This window comes from Neomonachus schauinslandi, chromosome 5 (genome assembly GCF_002201575.2).
Source record: "Neomonachus schauinslandi chromosome 5, ASM220157v2, whole genome shotgun sequence".
NCBI classification, from domain to species: Eukaryota; Metazoa; Chordata; class Mammalia; order Carnivora; family Phocidae; genus Neomonachus; species Neomonachus schauinslandi.
Window position 1 is genome coordinate 116,799,759 of NC_058407.1, and position 25,665 is coordinate 116,825,423.

A 25,665-nucleotide genomic window follows, 5' to 3' on the forward strand; every position below is an offset into this window, starting at 1 on the left:
CATTACAACTGTTTTAATTTCCCATACTTTCAACTTGTTCATGACAAGTTTTGAAACCGTCATTTCAAATATTTAGTGCTTATATAGGTGCACACGAGTCCCGTCCCCTTCGATTTCAGCTTGACACGTAATTAGTGTGATTTGCATTAGCATAATAAAGAAGTTATGTCGCAACAATAGTGGCATCACTTTCATGGCAACAAGTACCAGAACACGCATGTACAGATGTCTTGAATTTTTTTTTAAAAAAAGCAGAACAGTGCTTTTTTTTTTCCATTTTTAAACCGTTGTCAAATTCTGACAGCTGCTATGACTTGTTTTATTCTTTAATTCTTTCCTTTTTAATGGAAGGGCATCTTCCATTCATGGCTCTAGCAGTTTAGCCACCTCTAAATGAGACAGAGAAACGCGAATCTCCCTGGTGGTCGATCTTTCCACAGCTGCGCGGCGATTCCACTGTGACATCAAATTAGTAATTATAGCTGAGCAGGCTGCTTTTTACAAAGGACGGTCTTAGCAAGCCGCCAGCAAGCAAGCGACGCAGCAGGGAGCCCGGGGAAGTAAAAGAAAACAAACCGGACTCACTTGATTTCTGGGGGATTTGACCTGACTCTTTAAAGAGCCCAGGTTCTTGAGAGAAACAGTCCTGGGGATTTACACAAATATGCATTTTGTTCATCGTTCAGCACACTTCTCCTCAAAACTCGTGTCTGATTTTATGAGGTAAAGCAGAGCCTGTGTAATGGACTCACTGGGTCACTAGACGAAGATTCCTTTTAACATCTAAGCTGCTCCCTGGGAGCCACGTGACAGGAAACAGCTGCCGCGGCATCAGCGTTTGTGTGACTGTGTCGGCGATGATCGTTGTTGAGGTGTGGGAGCCACGTGACAGGAAACAGCTGCCATGTCATCGGCGTTTGTGTGACTGTCGGCGATAATCGTTGACACGTGGGAGCCACGTGACAGGAAACAGCTGCGGTGGGATCCGCGTTTGTGTGACTGTGGGCGGCGATGATCGTTGTTGACGCGTGGGAGCCACGTGACAGGAAACAGCTGCCGCGGGATCGGCGTTTGTGTGACTTTGTCGGCGATGATCGTTGTTGACGCGTGGGAGCCACGTGACAGGAAAGAGCTGCCGCGGGATCGGCGTTTGTGTGACTCTGCGATGATCGTTGTTGACGCGTGGCTAGTGAGCTGCAGAAAGCCGCCTTGTCCATTCTTAGGCATTGTGAATTGCACTAGCAATTAAGTGACTGTCACCATCTCGGACATTTTACCTATTACTGAGTGAAGGTTCGGGAGAATTGATCATTAATACCCTTACATCGAGAAGTGCTTTCCCAAACCAGTGTTCAGCATTTCTTTTGTGATGTTTAAATGGTAACAAATTACAACTAATGACGCCCTCTCTCGGGCTCTTTGGGATGCAGTTAAAGGCAAGGTGACAAAGCTGCTGGGACAATAAGGGACACAAACACAGCGGCATGTCCTGTCCCCCCCCCCCCCGGAATCTTCCCGCTGTCAGCTGATGATCGGTTAAAAACGAGGTGATCGCAGCTTTTACGCGCCAAACTCAGCTCATGCTCGAACCTTCTGTAAAATCCCTTTTCTCCCCAGATGGAAGCGAATCATTTCCCTTTGCCAGCCAGTGCTAGAAACGCCAATTCCAGCCCCCAAAGGGGAAGGAATAGCTTCCCATTTGGGCAGAAGCAGGGCCTGTTCCTCAGACCTTAAGTTAAAGGCAACGCGGGTAACATCTGCCTGGTGGCCCAGAGATGTTTTATAAAAGGGGCTTCTCGGGGAGGGGTCCCAAACAGCAGTCGTGGATCAGAGTCCCAGCCCCTGCTCTGGCATCAATGGAAGTTCGGGGGTTGGGGATAAATCATTTCACTTTGTCATCATTCGTAAGATGAAAAGATATGATTGTATCACTGGTTCTCCTGCTTTAGCGTCAGAATCTCTTATTTCAAACGAAGCTCTCCCCTCCTGCAGAGGTGCAGATCAGCAGGGGACTGGACTTTGAGAAGTCCTGGACTTGACAGTCACTCAAATCCTGTCTGTTCCAAGTATGGGTGAAGGTGATTGCGAAGATTCATGGGAAGAATGTTTGGAACTGTCATATCATATCAACGGATGTCGGGGCAAGCCTTAAGAACCCTATAATGTAAACCATAGGGGTTAGTCTGGGAAGTGGAGTTTTTTAAGATTCAACTCATTTGGAATTTGCTAAGAGTGGCACATGAAAAAGAGGGGGTAACATGTAGTGGCTCTTGGGAGCACCTCCCAGGCGACAGCATTAAAGTCCTTGGCCCGTGTGGCTTCCAGTGGCGTGGAAACCCTCAGTTGCCTTCAGTTCATTTTTATGTGTCTGGGATAAATTCAACCCCGGGTATCCACCCCAAGCACACAAGGAGCAGTGCTGTTGGATATGGGGATTTTTTTTTTTTTTAAGCTGACAACTCTTATTTAGTTGGTTCCAGAAAGAGTCGTGGTGGAAAGAAAACTTCAAAATTTAGAATGGGGCCTGAATTTAAGCCAAGATGCTGCAGATGCATGTTTTTTAAAATAATAAAATTGTGGGGGCGCCTGGGTGGCTCAGTCAGTTAAACATCCGACTCTTGATTTCAGCTCAGGTCGTGATCTCAGGGTGGGGAGATCGAGCCCCACATCAGGCTCTGCGCTGGGCATGAAGTCTGCTAAAGATTCTCTCTCTCCACCCCAACCCCTTTCTAAAAGAAGTAAGACTAAAATAAAATAATAAAATAGTGATGTTCACTAGGTTAGTATTAAACCAGAAACCATAGAGTACTTGTCCTAAGTTTTCACACTCTTGAGATTTCTTATCAACACCAACATCCGTGCAACAGAATCGTCCAGTCAGATCGTAACAACCTATTTTGTGGGTCCCGCATGCAGGGTAACTGACGTCACAGCCCGTGGAGGAAAACCAAACTGTCCCCATTGATACTGCCCACTTACAGTTAAAGGGCCATTACGTTTTGGAAAGTATGACAATATTTGAAAAGCAATATATTTCACATTTTAAATATTAGCTTGAAAATCTTAGGGAAAATAAATACCCAACAGCTGGGCACTGCCCGCCCCAGGAGAGTTCTAAGCGGCAAAATCATACTGGGGCTTCCCCGGTTTTGTGCGACTTAATTGCAGCCTGGTTTCACAAGTGTGTTGAAGTATATTCTCTTTCTACATTTACACATAGACAAGTTCAAAGTAAAAATGAACCTTTCACATGCAGATGCTGGTCACAAATGTATCCACTCTCATTGTGGAAATTACAAGGTAGTAATGAGCTGTTGGATCAATTTCCAAGCCATGAACTTGCATAGACATTCCACTTAGTTAAAGAAGGTTGTTACATGCACTTTTTGTGAGAAAGCACCTGTTATCTTTGCTACTTCTGTATGAACTCTACCCATATTCACTAACTTGCCTTTTCGTGTATCAAATTTGTGGCTTGGATGTTTTGAGAAGCAGAACTGATTTTATTATAAATCTCTAACATCTCTTATTACCCTAAAATTGATACCACATATATGATGTTATTCAATCAGATTATCTTTATCCTAGCTCCAAAGCAAGGATTACCTATAATTCTCTCCCTCACAGAAATATTTCTGGAGAGTGTATTTTCAGCCCCACAGACTGATTTTTATGAGGTGTTTTGGAAAGTCTGCTGAAGGGGGTTTTATTCTTTCTTTTAATTTTCATTTAGGTGAGTTTGGAATAACAAATAAATCAGGAAAATAAGCAGTCCCTAACATGAGACAGTAATTAGTACGTATTTTTTTATGTTGTGTATTCAGCTCCAAGTGTGACAATACAGCCCATCAAAGGGACACCAGGCGGCAATCTTTGACTTCAAAGCTTACAATTAGACTTTAAAAATGGGTTGCCAAATGAGCACGTCGAACACAAATTCATTTCTTTCTGAAGTATATACAAGTCCTTTAATCACAGAGAACTATGCTATGCATTATCCTTTGCATTGAAACCTTCTGGTGCCAAAATCCTGTTTGCATTAAACACACAAGTGTGACAGGAGTACGTTCCATTTTCCTGTTAGGGTTTCCGTCCAGGCGAAAATAAAACGTGGCTCTGTGTTATATAAGTTTTGGCTCTGTGCATTTTGAGTATACATGTATTTTTTACTTTCCTATTGGTAGTGGCAATATAAAATACCATAGACTGTTAGTATAATTTAATATAATTGTAGCACAATGATAAAACCCAGTATCATTTTCGTTTGAATTCTGTATATATGAAGGTACGTTTTTGACTGTGAATACAGATTTCAAATATTTGTGATTTTTTTTAAAAATTCTTTCTGAATCCTCTAAGAGATAATTTGATTTTCTATTCTCATAAAATAAGACTTCTATATCATTTCTCTGGCTTTACGAGCCCTTAACATAGGCAGTATTACTGAACTCCACGCACATGACAGCAGTCATATATCACATCACAGAGCCCTTAGTGAAGTAGGTAAATATATATAACCAACAGGTTAACTTCCATCTGAAACAAGATGTAAGTTCTTTTGCTAAACATTTATTTTTGGATTTGTTTTCAGAGAATCTGCAAAATTTTTACTAATTTGGAATCTTAACGTTTTTATTAAAAGTGCTAACTATTTTTATATTAGAAGGGCAGTTCTAATGCCTTGTTTTGTTTTGTTAAGCCCCTTTCTACCCTTTGCCTCCTAGTTCCTCCCGGGATCCAGACTTTCTGGCCACAGAAGCACAGGTTCATTTCTAAAACTGAGAGCTCTAAACTTCGCCATTGTTAGTTCTGTGTACTTTTTCCTTTTTTTTAATCTCAAAGCCCTGGCCAAGTCTGTCCTTAGAGATCACTTATGTCTTTTATTGAACCTGAGGAAATAATAAGTAATTACTTATATTCAGAAGCATTTATACATGTGAAATATCCATGTGTTGGCTGTCTTCAAGCTCTGACACAGTTGGGTGTATATCCTGACTCTCAGGGTCATGTTCATTTGTGTTGAGTTACACATAAACCATTTCTGACCATGACCAATATTGTTACATAGTATGTTTCTTACTAATGAAGGGTATAGACTCGTGAGGGACAGATTAAACAGCTGGTTCAGAACATCACAGCTAGTATAAAAATGTTACATATGCCAAACTTTTTTAAAAATCTTGCTCTGGATTTATCAGCAATGAGTTTTTCCTCTGGCTACACAAGCCATACTTGAGAACATGACCAACAAATAACACTGACGATGATGTTTGTATATAACTCCACATGGCAAGCACTGCCCTAAGCTTTATAGGCGTATGAACTCAAGTAATGCTCACAGCGGTGCTGTTTGCTAATCCCCATTTAAAGAGGAGGAAACCAAGTCACAGAGAGGTCAAGTGACTGGCTCAAAGCCGCACAGCTAATAATCGGAGGAGTTGAGCTATAACCCCGGCAGCTTGGATCCAGTTTGTGCTCAGAACCTGACACTTGAGTCTGTGTCCCGTGCTGGGCCCTGCCGAATGGGCCTGGGGTCTGGCATCACCCCGCAGGAAAGTGTGAGGGACATGCATCCTGCTAATTTTATCCACACGATGGGTAGGTTGCAAGGGGAATGGTGTCTGCTTGTGCCTTTGGCTACCTTGGTGCACTTATATGTCGCATTAGTAGAGGTGAATGTCATCTTGCGTCCAATCCACCCCGATAGAGTTACCTCATTCCAAAGGGAAAGTAACTTTGCCTGGACTCTCCTCTGAGTTTGGTTGTACGCAGCCTCCCTCGGCTGGCTAGGGCCTGGGAGCAGCTCCAGAGGCCCCCAGGCAGGGGTCCTGGCCCAGGGCAGGGGGGATGGGGGAGGGTGATGGAGCTCGTCTTTCTTGGAGCACCTTGTGTGGTACTGCAATTCCCCCGTCACACTCGGAGGCTCCCAGTCTCCACAAAACTGGCCAGGAGAACTTAATTCAGAGGGAATAAATAAAGACTTAACCTACTACCACTTCAGAAAGGTTGCTGACCGCTGGCTGGGAGCCAGCCTTGGAGAGTCCGCAGTTAAGAAGCGATTCTGAGCTGATGTCTTTAGCTCTGGTGGTTTCCTCCGCCCTCTGGCTGGTTCTGCATTGAACTAGAAAGGGTATGAAAGACACCCATTAAAGAACCAGACCAGTGACTTCGAGGCTTTCAAAGCTCTCCTAAGTGCAAATAATCCAGTGTTGCAAAGCAAAGGGTGGACTCCATTGCTACCCACAGTTATTTCCATGCTGCTCTGCAGACCTCACCTTTGTGGGCCGTGTACCCTGAGAGTGCATAAGTTCATTAATTCACAGCCTAGTAGTTTTCTCCACTTAAAAAAAAAAGTGGTTAAATATAAATACTTCTCATTATCAGAGGGATGTATAGAAATTGTTGTAAAAGCTAAGCAATAAAAAAGAAAAAAGACACACCAAGAGACTCTCAACTATAGAGAACAAACAGATGGTTAGCGGAGGGGAGGCGGGTGGGGGGATGGGGGAAACAGGTGATGGGGAGAAAGCATACATCTACCGTGATGAGCACTGAGTGACGTCTAGAATTGTTGGATCACTCTATCGTACACCTGAAACTAAGATGACACTCTGTTGACTGTACTGGAAATTAAAATTAAAAAAATTTTTTTAAAAAGCTAAGCAATAAGGTTTTCTTGAGCGTGAATCACTGTCACGTGATTTTATCGGTGTCACGTAGCTCTTGGTAGAAAAGAACAAAGTTCTTTTTTTTAAGAAAAGGTTTTGTATGCAGTCTCTCAACCTATATTTTAAATCCATACAATTCGTTGAAAGTTCACATCGACGGTGGCAATGACAACAAGCGGCGCTCGCTAGCCAAGCGTGTCACACGGGTGTCGGCGGAGTTCTCGGAACAACCCACCGCAGCCGAATGACAAGCATCAGGCGGCCCGGGTTCCCGTCTCCACGTGAGAACTGGCCACCTAGCTTGCCAGGGTGTGAGACCTTAGTTAACCGGCATAATCTCTCTGAGCTCAGTTTGCGTGGCCTCTAAGGGTAATAGTTAAGATTGTTGTGAAGAATAACCGGGACGAGGCACTTAAATGAATGGATGCAGGTGAAATGCCTATTAGCACAGTACCTACAGCTGCTGGTGCTGCGGGGCGTGTTCCCGTCCGGCGCTTGAGGCCCCCGCCCGGAGAGGTCCAGAAGCCTCGCCTGGGCCCTGGCAAGTAGGGCACGGAGCCAGGCTCTGGAACGTCGGGATTCGCGTCTCCAACACCCTGGTGGTGCTCCCACGCGCTCTGCCCCACCATAGACACTGGGCGGTGGGTATGCGTAGACCAGTGTTGGATTCCTACAGCAGCTGCCCTGCTAAGGATCTGCCTTTGCCTCTTGAGCCTTTCGGTAAGCCCTTAGGTCTTTTAACCAATCTGGTTGCCCCTTTTAAAACTTGATCCAATCTAAATGCGTCCCTAGTGCCTGTGAAATTCACAAGTGAGCTCAGTAATAGAGTAGAAGGTGCCCAGAGGTTTATGAGCGAGGATTAAGTTTTCCCTGTCACATGCGGTAATCCTGCTGGGGTGAACCCGAAGTGGCGTGCGTCTTCGTGAATGTGCCTGGAATTACAAGTGCCTCTCCACTGTGTCATTTACTGCCTTGGCTCTGCTCTGACAGCCCCAGCTTCAGGTTTCCCTTGCTCCCACAGAACCCCAAATCCCTCTGCCCTTCTTCTCTTACACGTATGAAGCGAGTTGTGGAGTTGAGGCCAATACCTTAATCCCTACCACCGCCACCCACACATGCCGCCGTCACCCCCCACACACAGTTAGACACCAACAGCCAGGGTGTCCCCTTGGAGAATCCCCTCCTTCTCCGTGTGTGTGTGTGGGAGGGGGGAGATCTGGCTTCAACCCTTTCTTCTAAGGCACTTCCAATTTTGTATTTTGGGTGGTGTTTCTCACTGCCTTCTGGGTTTGTGAAACTTCAGATCCTTGCATTTCATTCGCTGTGAAACTGCATTACGTTTATAATTGTGCTGGAAGCGGACCTGAGGGTTGAGTGTGGTTGACTCAAACATTTCACGTTAATGTGCTATCTTCACACGTACGGGTTTTTATGTCACGTTTATGACATTTTTAAATTATTAATGACAAATTGAGGGAGTCAGTCTACCAGGCGCCTCCATAGTTTTTGTGAAGAACGGCATTGTGTTTTTATTTCCTCAAAACTCTTGACTCAGCATGAAAGTATTTGAAAGTAGATCAGTCTCCCCCAAGAATGGTATTATTTATCCGTCTGTTTTGCATTCTCATGCTGCCTTGTTTTTTTTTTTTTTTTACCTACTTGCTCTCCTGTCTTTCAAGCTAGATCACAGACTCCTTTAGAATAGAAATGTTGACCTATTCATTTCTGCATTTCTGTACATGACTGTCATTCGGTAACTGCTAATTGAATCAAATCTTTGGATTTCTGATCTTTGCTATAACTGCTATGTAAAGATAATTATTTTGGCAGTAGTTTTATCAAATTAAAAATTGCAAAACTCCTGGGGCACCTGGGTGGCTTAGTCAGTTAAGTGTCTGCCTTTGGCTCAGGTCACGATCCCAGGGTCCTGGGATCGAGCCTCGCGTGGGGCTCCCTGCTCCGCGGGAGTCTGCTTCTCCCTCTCCCCCCATTTGTGTGTGCACTCTCTCTCTCTCTCAAATAAAATCTTTTTTAAAAATTGTAAGACTTCAAATTTTTGCAAAGTTAAAATGAGTGGCAGAGCTACAAATTTGGAATTGCGTAATATATGTGCATATACGTGTGTGTACAGACAGATGTGAATAGTTCACGTAGAAGAAAAAGTGAGCAGTTCAAGCATCTGAAAGGTGGTTCAGTAGATCTATGCAGTGGGTTTTCTTTTATTGCTCTGAGTAACGGGAGGGGGGGGGTAGTGTGGAGAGCAGTAAGGAGAATATGTCTTCCTTGGATTTTCTTTTTTTTTCATTTAGCTCATACTTATGGGAAAGAGCTATTCAGACATTCATTGGTGTACTAAGATGGTGTCTTATGTTGAATTCCTTTCAGCTGGAAGAAATAAGCTGTGATTAGCTGACAGGAGTGGGGAGGAGTTTTGATTAGTCTTGAACTCTCCCAGAATGCAGGTTGCACGAAGTTAAATAGAATAATGCACACTTTCAAAATTATATGCCCATATTATCTTATAGCATAAGCTCAAGTTTTTTACTACTTGTGACCCATGTTTCGATCATCACGCATGACTTTGCATTGTGACGGTCACCGTAAGGACAGTGTAGTTGCCAGCTCACCACCTTCTTGTTTATTTGTAAAGGATAGAACTGTTCATCTTAATATGTTTTATGTTAAGACATTTTCCTTTGGCCTGGTCCAAATGCCAACAGAATTTTCTTCTTGGTGGGGTGGTGACCAGGAAGGCTTAGAAGGGACAGATGGCCAACCTCTGGCTGCATATTCTCCCTGACTGAGAAATTAGATAGGATTATGGATGGTGCTTTTCTGAGGCAAGCTGACCTTGTTATTTGTAACATGAAGCCAGCAAAGGCTATCCAAAAAGTGCCAGGGGTGTGGAGTTGGGTTGTACCAGTAAGAAAATTGAAGGTTCCTGACAAAGAATTCCAAGAATACAAATTCTATACTTAGAAGACTTCTTGTAAGAGAGTGGATCTCAGAAAGCAGTCAGGTTTACGCCATGAAATCTGTTACAAAACTGCATAAATATGGAGTACGGGTGACCCTCCATTCCTGGTGCGAATGCTTCCTAGTGGTCGTAGCTCACTGGTGCCCCCTTGCGGTATTCAAGCCACCTCACATTTTGTTGCCTCGGGTAAGAAGCCTGCGGTGAGGGAGGCACACTCCATTTCCGGGGGTGGAAACTTAACCTCCGGGGTTGGAAGGCATGTATTTCTTAGATTTTATTCAAACTTCTTTCATTCCCTTTGTCGTCTGCTTTAGGCCAAAGAACTGCCGACTTTAAAGGATAATGATTTCATCAATGAGGGCCAAAAGATTTATATTGATGACAACAACAAAAAGGTGTTCCTGGAAAAACTGAAAAAGGATGTTGAGGTAAGAAAAAATCAACATCAAGGACAGCCCCATCGTAGAAATGTCACCACTCTTGATTTTTAGAAGCTTCTTCAACGGTCCATTTAAATCTGCAACCAAGGCAAAAATACGTATTGTACCTTATGAAAATCACATCTAAACAGGTGCATCTCCTGTGTGACCTGGTTTAGGAAAGAAGTGTGCTGCTTCGGCAGGCAGCTCCTTCCTCTAGATGACAGACCAAGGAAAGCACCTGATGTCATCTGCGGGGCGTCCCCACCCTCGGCTTGCCACGTTCTTGGTCGGTGGGGAGCCTGTGCGGTGGCAACCTGCTCACGGACTGCCCGCAGCAACCAGACGGAGGGTGACGCCGAGCGATGACATTCTGTCACACAGCAAAGCGTTTCAAAAACAAATGTTTAGTAACTATCTGAATTTGGGGTTTTCTTCATCTAAACCACATCTCGGTGTTAGTAAACAGAGCCCCGGTCACCTGGTGCTTTAACATTTCCACCAGCCTCTGTGAAAGTGGTGTCATCAGGCCACCAAGCCTTACGCGTGGTGGGGGCAGCACCAAGGCTGGTCGCCACCCCAGCATCATGGGGACCTAAAGATTTGTGACACAAAATACTGTGTGACAGTGGGCTTTTCGTCTCTCGTGAGGGAGGCTGTTTTGCTTAACTGTTCTTTTAAGAATTAAAAATATACTCTTCCCTTTCCTTTTGTTGATTTTAAAGGCATCGCAGCCTTGTTGGACTTCCTTTTGTGAGTCCTTTGGAAATTAATTCGGGGGGAAAAAAAGATTTTCTTGAGATTCGTTAGGTTTACAAGACCCTGCAAAGAGAATTCTAATGTAGACAGTTACTGAACAAAGTTTTTCTGAGCTGTTACTTTCCTTCATCTGTATGTGTGAGTATGGTATACTTTTTAAAAAGTTTTTTACTTTGAAATACAGTTCCCCCCACACCAGTACAGCTCTGCTACTTACAGGCTTTAGGGGAAAGTTTTCCTTTTCATGTCATTAAATAAAAATAATTAGAATGGTTCGAGCCAAAGAATGAGTGTCTTGCATTTGAATGTATCCCCCGTGAGGGCAGAGCAGTTTGTTTCCTTTTTCCTGTTCTGACGTCTCTTTCATTGTAAGACACCCAGATTGACCGAGTGAGTTCATAACTATTTTTAGGTCATGAATCATTTTCATAAAAAAATGTTTACTTTTTTTTTAAACCTACCTGGGTATATACTTCAATTAGAACCTAAGTAGTGTTTATTTCTGAAGGATACAAGTGTCTACTTAAAAAGAAAAGTAGAAGAAAGTGTTTGCTTTTATCATGTAACATTTTTTTCTCCAGTCTTTCATTAACAAGCATTTTTTTCCAATGTTGCCAGTGATTATTGTTACAGTACGTATTAGTTAAACATTAAACATTTCCCATACTTTGGTGTCAACTTGATCTGATAACTAAGTACTCTAGGTAGACCTACTCACTTTTGGGTTTTTATTGATCAATCAGCAAATCTTTAATTTTGAGAATAATACCAATTGAGCAATTATGGTAAATATCCTTTAGGGTTATGTGCAATCTGCCAAAAAAAAAAAAAAAATTTTGTTTCCATCCCTTTTTCTGTTGGCTGTGTACCACTAGGATATTTAGACTCCAGATATAATGTAACTGAAGCAGTTCAAATTTACAGTTGAATTACATAAGGATCCTCTTAGCCCTTTTGTTGTCTCTAATAATGTCATTGATTAGAGGATTTGGATAGTTTAATCCCATGCAGGGCTCTTGCACTTAGCTGTTTTGTTGAAATTGAAGCAGGGCATAAAGCATTCTTTTCATTAAAAAAAAAAAATTCTCAATGGCTGATACAAGTATCTTTAGTTTTGAAATTCATGCAGAAGCATCATTAAATTTTTAAGCAGGTAATTATGGTGAAGTGGCTTGACATCTGATCTTGATAAATGAGACTAGAATTTAGTTTTGTTTTTTCATTAACACTGTGCTTTCTTATTTAGCTGACTGGCCTGTTTGAGTAGTTTTTTGGTGGGGGGTGGGGATGACTCTTTGTTTTTTACTTAATGCTTAAGGTAAAAGATGAGTTTATTATAGCTCAAGAAGTAATGTATTTTTGTAGCAAAAAGAAAAGAATTGTCATGAGAATCTAGCTGCTTTTTTTTTCTTTTTGCAACCGAAATCCTGCTCTGTTCATATACCCTGAAAATATTTCAATTCAGAAAGCTTTGCACATAACTATGTATTGGTGAGCCCTTTTCTCCAAAAGACAGTGCTCTGTGGAGAGTGAAAATCACTTTGGCCTTCTGGGCTGCATGTTGTCAGCTCCAATCATGACGGTAGACGGTGGATGGTGGAGAGTTGGCACCCATCTCCTCTCATTGGCTCATGCTGGAAGCCTGGGGGTGTCGGGGAGCCCCTACCACAGGGCATCTCAGCTGTCATGTTTATGGGCCCACAACCTTGGAAATGGGTGGGAGGGTGGAGGTGGGGGCGGGGATGGTGGGCCACCAACATTGACGGACCCACTGGTAGAGCCTAAACTCCGTCCCAGGCAGTCATTCTCTCTTTCATTCATAACAACTCCGGAGGATGAGTGCTGACATTATCCCAGTCTATGGATGAGGAAACTGAGCCCAGAGACTCTATGTGATTTGCTCAAAGACGCACAGCTACTAAATTCAGAATGGGATTTGAGGCTGTCAGAGGCCACCCTCCTAAACTGCTCTGCTCTAAAACGCAAATTAAAAATGTTTGTGAGAACACAGTTGAGACTTTGTTCCCTGACAACGCCCCAAAGGAGGATCATTATAACTTTTAACAAGTGATACGGGATAACTGTTAAATAGGGCTGGTTGGAATTTTAATTCTGCATTGCAGGTGTGTTAGGAGGTGGTAATTCAGTAGAACAAATGTGTTAATAAAGTTAGCAAATAAAACGAATTTAAATGTTGTGAAGGAGAGTTTATTAATGGCTCTCTTACCACATAGTCTTCTAGAAGGGTTTGTGACAGGGCTCATTAAAGATCTTGAAGAAGATTCTAGCTCAAAGATTTGGCATAAAGAGGAATTAATTATGAAGGAATCAGATTAGGTGGGATATTCTGAGGAAAAAAGAAGCCGACCAAAGGTCTGGCAGATAATTATTAAGAAGTTGGAAAGGAGGAAAGGCGAGGGACCTAAAGATTATAAAGATTTAAAAATTGTCATGCTTTGAAATCTTATGTACTTAAAAAAAATCAATAAATTTGAGTCAGAAGCTTAAAGGAATGAACAGAAAACAGAGCAAATATGTATTAAGTTCCTTAATGTCAGCTGGAGGCAAACCCCAGCAGTGCAGCCCTTAACCCCTTCCCTCCTTTCCTTCCCCCCTCAACGTGGAGTCTTCCAGGCCTCGGTCGTTTTGTGATACCCAGCAGGAATTTTCTCTAACAAGAATCTCAGTTTATTGCCACATTTCATTCCGCTCTACTTCCGAAGAGATTTAAAATTAAGTTTGTGAAGATAAGAGCTAGTGAATCTCTGGGCTTTTCCACGTTTCTCCTCTTGGCCCACCTCACTTGAGCCCGTCTCCGGGCTTCAAGTGCGTATTTGATGAAAAAGGCCTTCTACCGTAGCAACAACATGGGCAATTAGGTCACAGCCTCCATTGTTACCTGCAAGGCACTGTTTTCATTGCCTAAGCTACATTCTCTCTCCCTCTCCTCTCTCCCTCTCCTCTCTCCCCTCCCCCATGAGCTGAGTGGTATTATCCCATTTTATAGTTAGAATAACTGAGGCTCAAAGCTAGTGAGAGAAATAAGATTTAGTCTCCCGTCTGACTCCCAAACCTATACTCTTTTTCTTTTAAAGATTATCTGGTACTTTAATTAAAGAATAAAGGGGTCACCCTTATCAGCAAAACCTATGCTCTTCCCCACTCTGCTGTCCTTGGTCTTCCGTTTCCCTCTCTGTGTCCTCGATCTGAAAACGCACGTAGCACCCACTTGGGACCACAGTCAGGGTCCTTGATCTTGGGTGGGTCAGAGCAGCTGCTTACCTAGAGATGCATTTTACATGTCACCGATGGTGAGGTTTGGGATGCAGATCTGCCTTACTGGGAAGGAGCCTGGGCAGTGGTCTGACTGCAGAGCTCAGGCCTGGGAAGGGGCCGGCCATTGTGAGCAGCACTGATGCAAGAGGGGACACTCGGGCCTTGAGACGCGCGCACACACACACACACACACACTCTCTCTCTCTCTCTCTCTCTCTCTCTCTCTCTCTCTCTCTCTCAGTGAGGCGGTCCAGCCCCGGCTGTCATCCATGCCCAGCTGACCTTTGCAAGTTCATTACGGGCAGCCCCCTTGCTTTTGTAATAAAGCACACTTGAAAGCCGGCCACGTGAAGGTGGAACGGTGGACTTACCCGTTACAGACCTACTCCGTACCGCAGAGCGCAGACGCGTGGTAAATGGTCTCATTGTGCCTCGGGCAGAGGTTTCTTTGTTGCTTTGTTCTATGTTTTCACTTGGCTGGGGTGATTATTTCTTTGAGACAGGGGTTAGGGAAATTAGGGTGAGTTAAGCAGCAGGCGTCTCATTCACTTGTTCAGTAAATACCAAGAGCTACCAGCACTTCCCGGCGGTCAGGAACGCGGTGAGGGCAGAAACGGCGAGCTCCTGCCCTCTCGGGGCTGCCACGTTCGGGGAAGATTATGCTCGACTCACATAATCCGACAAGATACACGTGCAACCGAGCCAAGCGTCATTAGGGCAAAGTGCACTGGTCCACCCGTGCCCGCGCTTTGGGGACGTGGCCTAGGCAGGAATCGGGAAAGGCTTCCCATAAGCAAGTGTCTCTGCAGCTGAGATCTGCAGTCAGGTGGCAGGGAACTGGGTGCTGGTAAGAGGGCCAGAGGGTGGGCCAGAACAGGGTTCAAAGTGGCCCAAGAGGTACTGGCGCCAGACTATCCTGGCCCACTGGGCCATGTTAGAGCTTGCTTCTGCCCGGCAGGATGTGGGATACCACGGGAAGGCCTTAGGCAGGGACTGGGCAAGATCAAATTTGCATTTGGAAAAGATCTTCCCTTCCCAGAGGGGGTCAGTTCGCACAGCATCGATTTTTACCACTTCCCAGGGAGCTTCCAAGGGCCCGGGAAGAGCAGGGACAGAGAGAAGGGGGCCTTTGTCCTGCCCCAGCCAAGCCCCACCTAACCCTGCACCCAGTGCGCGCGATCATGCATACACACACACTCTCTCTCTCTCTCTGCGGGCAGGTGCTGGTAACCCGTGTCTGCAGCGGTACCCAGACCTCTGGAGGGTGTCCGGGGTGGGCAGAGGGGGCAGGCCAGATAGACAGAGGGGTCGGGGCCGGCGCTGTGCTAGGTGTGGGAGGGGACAAAGGAGGCGCTGACCCCGTTCTCTGGGAGCTCAGAGGCTGAGCTCAGTCCCAAGCACAGCTCTCTGGGACCCAGGGCCACCAGTGAGCACCCTGCCTGTCATACCTGCTTGGGGGGGTGGGGGGTGGGCAGAGGGTATGACGGGATTTCTGATGCAGTGTTTCCCGAATGTCTTCTGTTTCCAAATCACTAGGCCCCCGGGGCATTCTGAAGGGGGGCAAAAAGCAGGCTTGGTGATGCCGTCAGTGTGAGGCCTGCTGCTGGCGGATACCCCTCGCAGAGACTCACAGTCCTTAGTAACGGTGGGAGGCCGTCCTCCTCAGAAACCATTTGATTTGATTGACTCATTCTTTCCCCTACTAGTGTTGCAAAGAACAGGACTTGGGAAAAGCTGCCTTAATGCAGTTTCCAGAAGCAGCCTAATGCAGTATAAAGAACAAGAGCTTTGAGCATAGGATCCTGAATTCACTCCTCCTTAGCTTTGATTCCTTGGGCAAACTCTTTTAATCTCTCTGAGCCTGTTTGCTGTCTTGCATGGGGATCCGAATGCCTATCTCAGGCGAGGCCAGCCATCTCTGTACCCCGCAGTGCCCAGCTCTCTTCCACATCCGTGCGCTTGTGGGGAGCACACCATGTACCCGAGGTCAGGCTACGTGGCCGGGTGGCTGGCTCTGGGTAAAAGAGTCAAGCACTTCATGGAGTTGTTACTCCCTCAAGACGGGGAAGGCTGCCCAGCCATCTGGCCAGATGCACCCTGACACCCAGCAGTTGCCAGGAGGATATGGCAGGACGAGCAGTCTCTGGCCACTGGCTGAGGGAGGTGGAAAGTTGTTCTGTGAGGACTTGAAAAGGGGAGTTTGGGAAAGCCCATGGGAGGAACAACAGCTTCCTCTGTAAACTGATCGAAGGCATGAGAGAACCAGCACTCTGTTTTGTTTGTTGTTGGCTTTTTTTTTTTTACTAGACTAAGTAACATCTTTCTTTACCCAGCTTTATTGAGGTATAGCTGACACACAGTATTATAAGATATTTAATGTATACATGGTGATGATTGAGTATGTATCCATTGTGAAAGGATTTCCCCATCAAGTTATGAACACAACCATCACCTCACATATTGACCTTTTTTGTTTTTCTTTTGGTGAGAACATTTCAGTTCTACTCTCTTAGCAAATTTCAGTGATACAATACAGCGTTACCAACTCTAGTCACCATGTTATACATTAGATCCTCAGACCCTATTCATCTGATAGCTGGAGCTTTGTACCCTTTTACCAACTCTCCCTATTTTTCCAGCCCCTTCAGCCCCTGGCAACTGCTTTTCTGCTGTTTCTAGGAGTTCAAATCACACACACACACACACACACGACATCATACAGTATTTGTCTTTCCCTGTCTGGCTTACCTCACTTAGCATAATGCCCTCCAGGTTCATCCACGTTGTCACAAATGACAGAATTTCTTTCTTTCTTAAGGCTAAACAACATTCCACTGTATATATATATATATCACATTTTCTTGATCCAGTCATCCATTGACAGACACTTAGCTTGTTTCCCTACCCTGGCTATTATGAATAATGCTGCCGTGAACATGGGAGTACAGAGATCTTTTCGAGATAATGATTTTGTTTCCTTTGGAGCTATAACCAGAACTGGGATTGCTGGATCGTATGGTAGTTCTATTTTTATTTCCTTGAGGAATTTTCATACTGTTTTCCACAGCGGCTGCACCAGTTTGCATTCCCACCAAGAGTGCACAAGGTTCTCTTTTCTCCACATCCTCGCCAACACTTGTCCTCTCGTCTTTTTGGTACTAGCCATCCTGACAGGTGTGAGGGGATAGCTCACTGAGGTTCTGATATGCATTTCCCTGCTGATGAGTGATGTGGAGCATCTCTCTGTGTACCTGTTGGCCATTCAACACTCTTTTTTGCCAAAGGGTCTGCATGTATCAACTTTTAAGTATTAGGTTTCTCTTACCTTGCTTACATATCTAAATAAAGATTTGTGTGATTTTCTTTTCCCCTGAGCTTAAATGAGGAAGAGTCAGCGTGGCCCGAGGGGATTCATGGTGGGAAGACAAGGAAATGGGAGCTAAGGAAGAGGAGAGCAGACAGGAGGAGGCCTGGGCCGGTGAGGAATTGAAGGCATCAGGGAACAGCAGGGGCAGGTCCTCTCCTTGTCTTTAAGGGAGCATGGCTTTCTCTTCAGCTCGGAGACCGGGCTGCTTCCCAACAGGCTCGGGAGGAAAATGGCCCAGCGGGTCTCCACAAATTGATTTCATTTCATTTTCTGCCAGAACCGCAGGACCTATAATTTCATATGCTTACCCTTTGCGTAAGGAAGTTCATTTCCTAAATTCTGTCCAAGTCGCCCGAGGCCCGTCAGCAGCTCCGCATCACTGAGTGGGGGTGGCACCAAGTCCTCCAAGAGTCGGGGTCATGCGTCGTCTTCTTGGGCCACAAGCCCAGGGTCAGAGCATTCGTGGACCCTGTGCCGAGCCAGCCAGCTGGGGAGTCAGGGAGCTGTTTGGTGTTAGCCAGCAGACGGGCCACCCCATTTTGTCCTCCATAATACAAGCCACGTTTTATTTGATCGATTAGTAGAACCATGTGCTTCCGATCATGTGTCTGGGTACATCTACTAAGAAGAAAAGAAAAATGACCTGCAAAGTCAAAACGAGAACTTGGCAGGCAGGGGTAGACTGAGCCGCAGAGCGAGGTCGGCCGCACGTTACAGGAGGAGGGAGAACAGGAATCCCGGGCCCGAGCTGCTGCACGGGAAGTGAGCCACCTTCAGCTTCTCCGTGCCCTCGCTTCCATCATAAGGAAACCTGAGCAGGACAGAAGGACTGTGTTATTCACCAGAGTACTGACACACGCATTTGCTGGTTGATTGGGACATTTGGGCTTTTACTTCTTCGTGATGGACAGCATAATAATCTCCTCTCAGCCCAGTGTGCTGAATTTCAAAGTGCTTTCACAAGAGACTCTGCTGGAAGCTACTTGGGAGGTCCCTGGTTTTTCCCATCAGCCAGTCTTAATTGTCGGGAGAACAGCTCTCTTCCCTCCTTCTTGCCAGTCATGCTCTCTGCTCTTTGGTGTAACCCAACCTCCATGTGATAAATGCATGCCTCTCAGCATCCAGCTTTGCGTTTCAGGGAAAATAATACTAGCGCTGAGCCAGCCCCAAGTGTGGGGCTACATTTTTGGCCAGAGGAGCTGCCTGGGACTGTGAGAGCATCATAATGGAGGCTCCTGGCTGGCCGCCTCTTAGGGAGACCCTCTCCTCGTTTCTGCTGCCCCTTCCCTGACAGCGTTCCCCCACAGGCGTTTTCCTGAGTTCGTTTCCTTCAAATATGGGGTTTTGTTTAAGGCCATGACTGACCCTGTTGCCTCCCACCCTCAGTTTCTTGCCCAGTTAAAGCTCATGGACTACAGCCTCCTGGTGGGAATCCATGATGTGGAAAGAGCCGAACAGGAAGAGGTGGAGTGTGAAGAGAATGACGGGGAAGAGGATGGGGAGAGCGATGGTACCCACCCTGTCGGGACCCCTCCGGACAGTCCTGGAAATACACTGAACAGCTCACCGCCCTTGGCTCCAGGGGAGTTTGATCCAAACATTGATGTTTATGGAATTAAATGCCATGAAAGTAAGCTATTATCAACCCTTTTTATCTACGAAATGGTTTGATTTTTGCCTTGTTTCCTACCAGTAACTGTAATCCCAGTTAAAAGTATGCTGCCCTCCAAGACTTATTCTCCAGAGTCCCAGTAATTGATTCAGGGACAAGAGTATGTTAAGAGGAACTGTAATCTCTGGTTTTGAAACATAATGTGATAAGGTCCTTGAGGTTTTTGATGTTGAGGGAATAGTGAGCCACAAACTATTTTATGTATACAACACACATGTGCACACACATGTAAAGGTAGCTAACATATAGAAGAAATGTTTGTAAATGTTTTTTTCTTAGCTATCTCTTCTGTGGCTCTAAAGGGTCAGGAATCTCTCCAGCACTAGGTACACATGCGGTCCCCTCTGAACCTCGCTCGGATACCCTGAAGGGCACACTCACTACCAGCCCTTTCCTGTTTAGGAGCGCTCAAGCTGGCCCAGGATGTGGGATGACAATGTCTGATTTGCTGTCGTGTCTGTCCTCTGCTGAGTCACCCCCCCACTCCACCCCCATTAAAGGGTCTGTGGATCTCTTATCTAGAGTGAGCGTAATCTTAATCCTCAAAATCTGTATGACTGAGTATTTGAAGGAGTATTACCTTCTACCTTAGCTACTTACACATGAGAAAACCAAAATAATTTAGAGAGATGATAAATGCTGGCCTCTTATTTTTTGAGTAATAAAAATGATGGTTCATCATTATTTAAAAAAAAAATCTCATGAGGCATATCAGCCAAATGAGTTTGTGTTTTTTATTTTGCTCACCAAAATTTTCTTCAACACAGAAAATCAGATGTAGTCAAATGTACTTTTCTTATTGTTTACAATTAAGACAGCATTATATTTGTGGAAATATGCAGAAGACCGATCTTACAGATGATATGTGCCTTTATCCAGTTCTGATGCTAGACTCAGTGAGAATCATGAACAGGCGTGCCTCTAAGTGGGTTCTAGAGCACCACAATAAGGCGAGTCACATGACTTTGCTGATTTCCCAGTGCATATAAAAGTTATGTCTACGCTATACTGCAGTCTGTCACGTGTGCATTAGCACTGTGTCTGTAAAAAAACAACATACATAGCTTTTTTATAAAATACTTTATTGCTGAAATATACTAACCATCATCTGAGCTTTCAGTGAGTTGTAATCACTGATCATAAAAATATAATAATGACGAAGTTTAAAATATTGCTAGGATTACCAGAATGTGAGGTGAGCAAGTGCTTTTGGAAAAATGGTGCTGACAGACTCGCTGGACGCAGGGCTGTGGGTAAAGGAGGCAGCGTCTGCGAAGCAGTAAGACTGTGATGGTAGAAGAGGATTAAGGAGCAAAATTACCTCTACTGGTTGCATTTTAAAAATAGCACTTTTCTTTACACCAAGGCAATACATAATGATTAAGGAAAATGCAGATTAACAAAAAAATGAAAACAGTCTTGCCCTTGGACCTCTACTGGTAATATTCTGGGGTTATACTTCTTTTACTTTTTAAATTGAGAAGAGAATTGGGGACAGAGTTAAGCTATTTAACAGGGATATGCAGGAGTTACATGGACTTTTTTTTTTCCAAATTACTATTTTATTTTTTTATCACTTTCTTTTTTTTTGTATTTGAGGAGAGCTGACTCACCACGTTACGTTAGTTCCAGGTCCACCACAGGGATGGGACAAGCCCATCCGTGATGCGGTGCTCACCGCAGCGCGGCTACCGTCTGTCACCACACGACACCGTTACCGGCTCACTGCTTGTATTCCTTTCGCTGTGCCTTTGTCCTCACTCCCCCCCGACCTCTTCCTTCTGTGACTGGAAGCCTGTGGCCCCCAACCCCCTCCCCCATTTTGCCTCTCTCTCCACCCCACAAAACACAGAGGAGGGAGTAAAAACTAGTGGTTGTTTTTAGAACAAACGTGTTTTGCACCACAGTGTACCCCGCCTCCGTTGTCAGAGCCCGCGGTCCCCGTCCCGAATCCCTGACCCTCCAGCGGGGCTCTTCCCAGCCGCGTCATTGGTCCCACAATCATTGCTCTCGTCCCTTTACAGACTCGCCCAGGAAAGAGGTGTACTTTATGGCAATTATTGACATTTTGACTCATTATGATGCAAAAAAGAAAGCTGCCCACGCCGCAAAAACTGTTAAGCATGGCGTAAGTATCTCCACTTTGTTTCCTTCTCTGCTCCGGGGCCCTTGCTGCGGTCTGTGGCGCGGGCACCGGCTCTGGCTGTCCCCTTGCCACCAAGCTGGCCGGAGCCCCTCGGTGGTTCTTGTTGTCTGGGGGGGGGGTCATGTTCAGTCATGGTCAGAGTGCGAGATTAGAGGCGGCAAGTGCCAACAGCTCACGCTCGGGGCAAGTCACTTAAACTCAGCGGCTAGCCTTTTTACATGCTGGGGATATTCACAGACACGTGCATCTCTAGAATACTGTACAAATTCGGTTTTGTTGGGCAAATGCTTCAAAGATAAAAGTGAAGACAGCTATTCATGTTTTCACATGAATCCTCAAAACTGACCCGTCAGACCTGAAGCACTATTCTGTGCCTCAGACACTTCCCGAACATGCAGTATTATCTTTCTTTTTGTACAGTGAACTGTATTTTTTCTACTACGGAAATCTTTTGGGTGCCAGATCCAAGTTTAATAACATGAATTCTTCACTGTTATTGTGCTTGCTCTAAATTATCACCATTCTACACATATGGTGACCTGTTGAATTCCCTATGACAAGCCTATGGCGGACACTAGTGTAGCCCTGCTTATCAGTTGAAGAAACTGAGGAAGAAAGCCTAAGCTTGTCAGGACCACGGCACTAGAAAGTGGTAGAAATGGGACTGCTCCCAGAACCTAGCCCAGCCCCCTGCTCTATGCTAGTCCCATCCCCCTGCCCTACCAGCAAATCGCACCTGCCTGGTTGAACTTCACAAGTAAATACCCATTATGCTCGTATTGCAGAGATTCGTTTTGGCTTTCCAGGCATTGTTAAAAAAGCCAGAGACCCCATCCCATAGATATGAACTTGTGCCTTGGCTTGTTCACGTGGGAAGGAGAGGCGCCTCCCCAGTAGTGTGTACAGCCAACTGAGGAACACCAGAACATCAGCCTCGATTAAAGGCTCTTTTTCTGTATTTTAAAATCAAACAGGCTGTCCTCCCAGCAAGGGAACCAGCCTAAAGCCATACTCTATTTGCCAAAGAAACATTTTAGTTACATCATCAGCAACTATTTATGGCTTCCTACTGTGTGCAAAGCAGGGCCTGAGCCCTCACCCAGCTCACTGCCAGTGTCCGAAACCCCGGGTCGGTCGGAAAGGAGGGTCCCCGGCGGCTGGCATCTCCACCTTCAGAGTAGTGTTTGTGAACTACGCATGTGCCCGAGGCACCATCCCCCTTCCCGGATTCTGAGTCCAGTCCATGAGGGTGGGGGAGGTCTTGAAAAGGCTCTGTGGTAATTCCGATGCTCACCTCTGATCGAGAACCACGGGTATACTGCAGAGACGGAACTGTAATCCCTATTTTAGCTTTCCCAGTTGTATAACCTTGAGAAAACGCTTTGGAGCTTAAGGGCCCCAACAACAAAGGAGTCCTAACCCCTTGCTGACGGGGTTTAGTGGAGGACACCCGAGGTGAGCAGGTGCCATGTGTCTGTGCCCACCCCTCCTCACACATGGCGCTGTATCACACACCATGTGGAACTGGAAATCGACCAGACCAAGCATGGCTCCATCTTAGTCTCCACTATGCAACCCCAACTAAGTTTCACGAGACACCACATGGCCTAAGACTGCACAGTTTGCAGGAGCAAGAAATTACTCTTGGCAAAGGAATGCTCTGGGCACTCTTCTCTGCCTTCAAGGCCTGGGCTCCTCCATGGAGATCCCCGTGGCCCGGGCCAGGCTAGGAAATTACAGGTTCCCCGGAGAGTATGGGTGTCCAAAAAGAGCACGTGGTGACTTCGTAAAGCTGGTCTTGCCCTCTGCAGCTCAGGAAACTGGCCGGTAACCACAGACGTTGAGTCTGGTCACCAGCACTGCCTCCCATAAGGGGCGATCCCCCGCCAAGCCTGCGTGAGGGGCCCCCACTTCCTTGCCCCACACAGGTCTCTGTGAAGGGGAACACTGGCACCCCTGTGCCCAGCGCTGAGGGAAGCCCGCCCCGGCCCCTCGGGCGGAGGCGCCGTCAGCAGCCTGATGTCTCGCCCAGCTGTGGGTCCAGCTGACATGGATCCCACTGCTGTGGCTGTCACCCCTCTTTTGAGCGTGCCGCCACTTACCTGGGTCCTGAAAAAGAAACCCGATCCTATGTCCCTGTTGTTTCCCTTTAGCCAGATGTTGCTGTTGGTGTCATTCTCAAGGGATCTCCAACCTGCTCTCCTGAAAAACAGCAAGATTGTTACGTAGGCCACACAGACTCCACCATGTGACAGGAACATCCCCAACATGGCTAGTTCGATTTTTTTTGTAAGTTGCCACAGTCACAATGTGGTAACAGCATCTGTTGTTACTCTGACTCTTCGCCTCACTTTCACAGATTCCTAAGAACGTTGATTATTCAGACACCATATCCAAGATATTCTATGTTTTAAGAACAGAGGCTGAGATTGGAAAAATATTAGCTTTGTATTTAGCTGCAATTGGAAATTGCTATAGAGACTAAGTAGTAATTATATGGATATTCTTCTCCTTTACAACTGCCTAGGCTGGTGCAGAGATCTCGACCGTGAACCCAGAACAGTATTCAAAGCGCTTTTTGGACTTTATTGGCCACATCTTGACGTAACCTCCCACATGGCCTTGGACGGACATGAGCACGGGAAGGAAAGAGGTGGCTTCGGTGTAGGAAAAATGAAAACCAAACTCAGTGAAGCACACCTCCTCGTTTACATCTTCAGGCCAAGATGACTGATTTGGAGGCTACTCGCTTTAACAGCTACCTGATATTTCCCAGCATCGTTCTAGCTATTTCTGACACGTGTGCGTGCGTGCGTGTGTGTGTGCCTGTGCGCGTGTGTATGCGTGTATCTTAAAAAAATAATTAATTAATTAATTAATGCAAACCAGTCAGCTTCAGTCAGAGTGCATTTGGGCAACAACCCTCTGATTCCAGCTGTGGATGGATGGATGGATGGATGAGCACATGTGGGGGGAGGGGGCGAAGGAAATGCATGTCAGACCAACCATGTTGGCATCACGCGATAAACTGTGGATCAGTTTATTTTTTGGAGTTGAAAGATGTGACAGTATTCATAATAATGAAGATAATAATAATGATAATAATGATGGTGATTAAAAGAAAAAAACTTACTGCGAATGTTACATTTCTACCACGCACGCGGACACTCCTTAATAGTTGCCCCCCAAGCCCCTGGCGCTGGGCGGGGGGTCGCTGGCATCTCCAGCACGCCCTGGCTCAGGGTTCTGCCTCCACAGTGTCGGGGCTCCTGGCGTCCAGGGACAAAGGCCCCTCCTCTAGCAAGAAGCTGATGCCCCTAGTGACTCTTGTCTGTACATTTTCACCTCAGTAAGTATGTCCAGGAAAACTGCTTACTTCTCTTTTCTTGCCTGGAGCTTCTTCACTCTTACACTCTTATGTTGCAATATAGGAAATAATGCTACAAAATAAAAATAAAGCTTCCCTGCAAAGTGCATAGTTTTGGGCAATGGTATCTACATCTCCTACAGTGGGAAGGTGAGCAGAGCATTAGAACTCTGAATTCTGTTAACGAAGGCAAATCTGAATTCTAAGATGTTTATGTTTCACCATTGGTTAAACAGTGGTATTTTGTTATCAATTATCCCTTTAACTGAAACCCTCAATTTTACTGTTTACATTATTAGGAAAACAGGGATATTTTTGAATCTAAAAATTTAATGTACAGCATGTGATTTTTTGAAGTTTACATGTAAAGTCATTTTACAGTGTAGGTGAAATAATGTTTGTCATATTTTGAAACGTATCCTGCAGTCATGTTTTTGGGTGAATGATTTATTCAAGTACATGGTAGGCAGTCTTATACAATAAAAGGAAAAGGGTGGTTTTGTTTCCTCCAGATGTACATTTATCAACCTGATGATTTTCTTCTAAATGTTTAACCCAAATCTGGTTATGTAAGTTCATTGCCCTAAACTGTGCTGTGTTTTAATCAGTTTATAAATTTCCAACATCGATCATGTATTTACCAACTTTCTGGCATTTTCTGAAAGGCGTCAAGCTAAAATATTAGACTTGCTTAGAGTAGGTTATCAACTTATACACTGTGCTAAAGCTGTGCCTTTGAAATTCTTTGTTTTTAAAACATGAGATGATTTTTGTAGGCAGTTTCAGAAAAGAAAAAAAAAAAAATCCACCTTTCAGTGATTAGTTATAACTCCGCAAACCGCCCCTGCCATACTGCCTCTTCCAGGAACTTTACTTCAGGGCTTATCAAGACTGCGACTGTGCCCACTGGGTGTGGGTTTACTTCGGAGAACACAGTAATAGCAAATCAGGATCTCTGGAAGCCAGCAGCAACGCCATTCTATGACTAGTTACTGACTTCACCCAGGTTTGTTA

The 25,665-nt window shown here is 45.3% G+C and overlaps 1 protein-coding gene across 3 annotated transcripts in view; it reads left to right on the forward strand.

Moving 5' to 3' along the window:
* The window catches only part of PIP4K2A (phosphatidylinositol-5-phosphate 4-kinase type 2 alpha), a 170,400-nt gene extending 145,259 nt beyond the window's left edge, over nucleotides 1–25,141 (forward strand). For all 3 annotated transcript variants that reach the window (XM_021696687.2, XM_044914987.1, XM_044914986.1), the window contains 4 exons: nucleotides 9,960–10,073; nucleotides 18,853–19,096; nucleotides 21,163–21,266; nucleotides 23,812–25,141. In XM_021696687.2, the coding sequence (XP_021552362.1) occupies nucleotides 9,960–10,073; nucleotides 18,853–19,096; nucleotides 21,163–21,266; nucleotides 23,812–23,892 (543 nt within the window). In that variant the 3' untranslated portion in view covers nucleotides 23,893–25,141. The remainder of the gene's footprint in view (nucleotides 1–9,959; nucleotides 10,074–18,852; nucleotides 19,097–21,162; nucleotides 21,267–23,811) is intronic.
* Nucleotides 25,142–25,665: the final 524 nt, after the last annotated feature.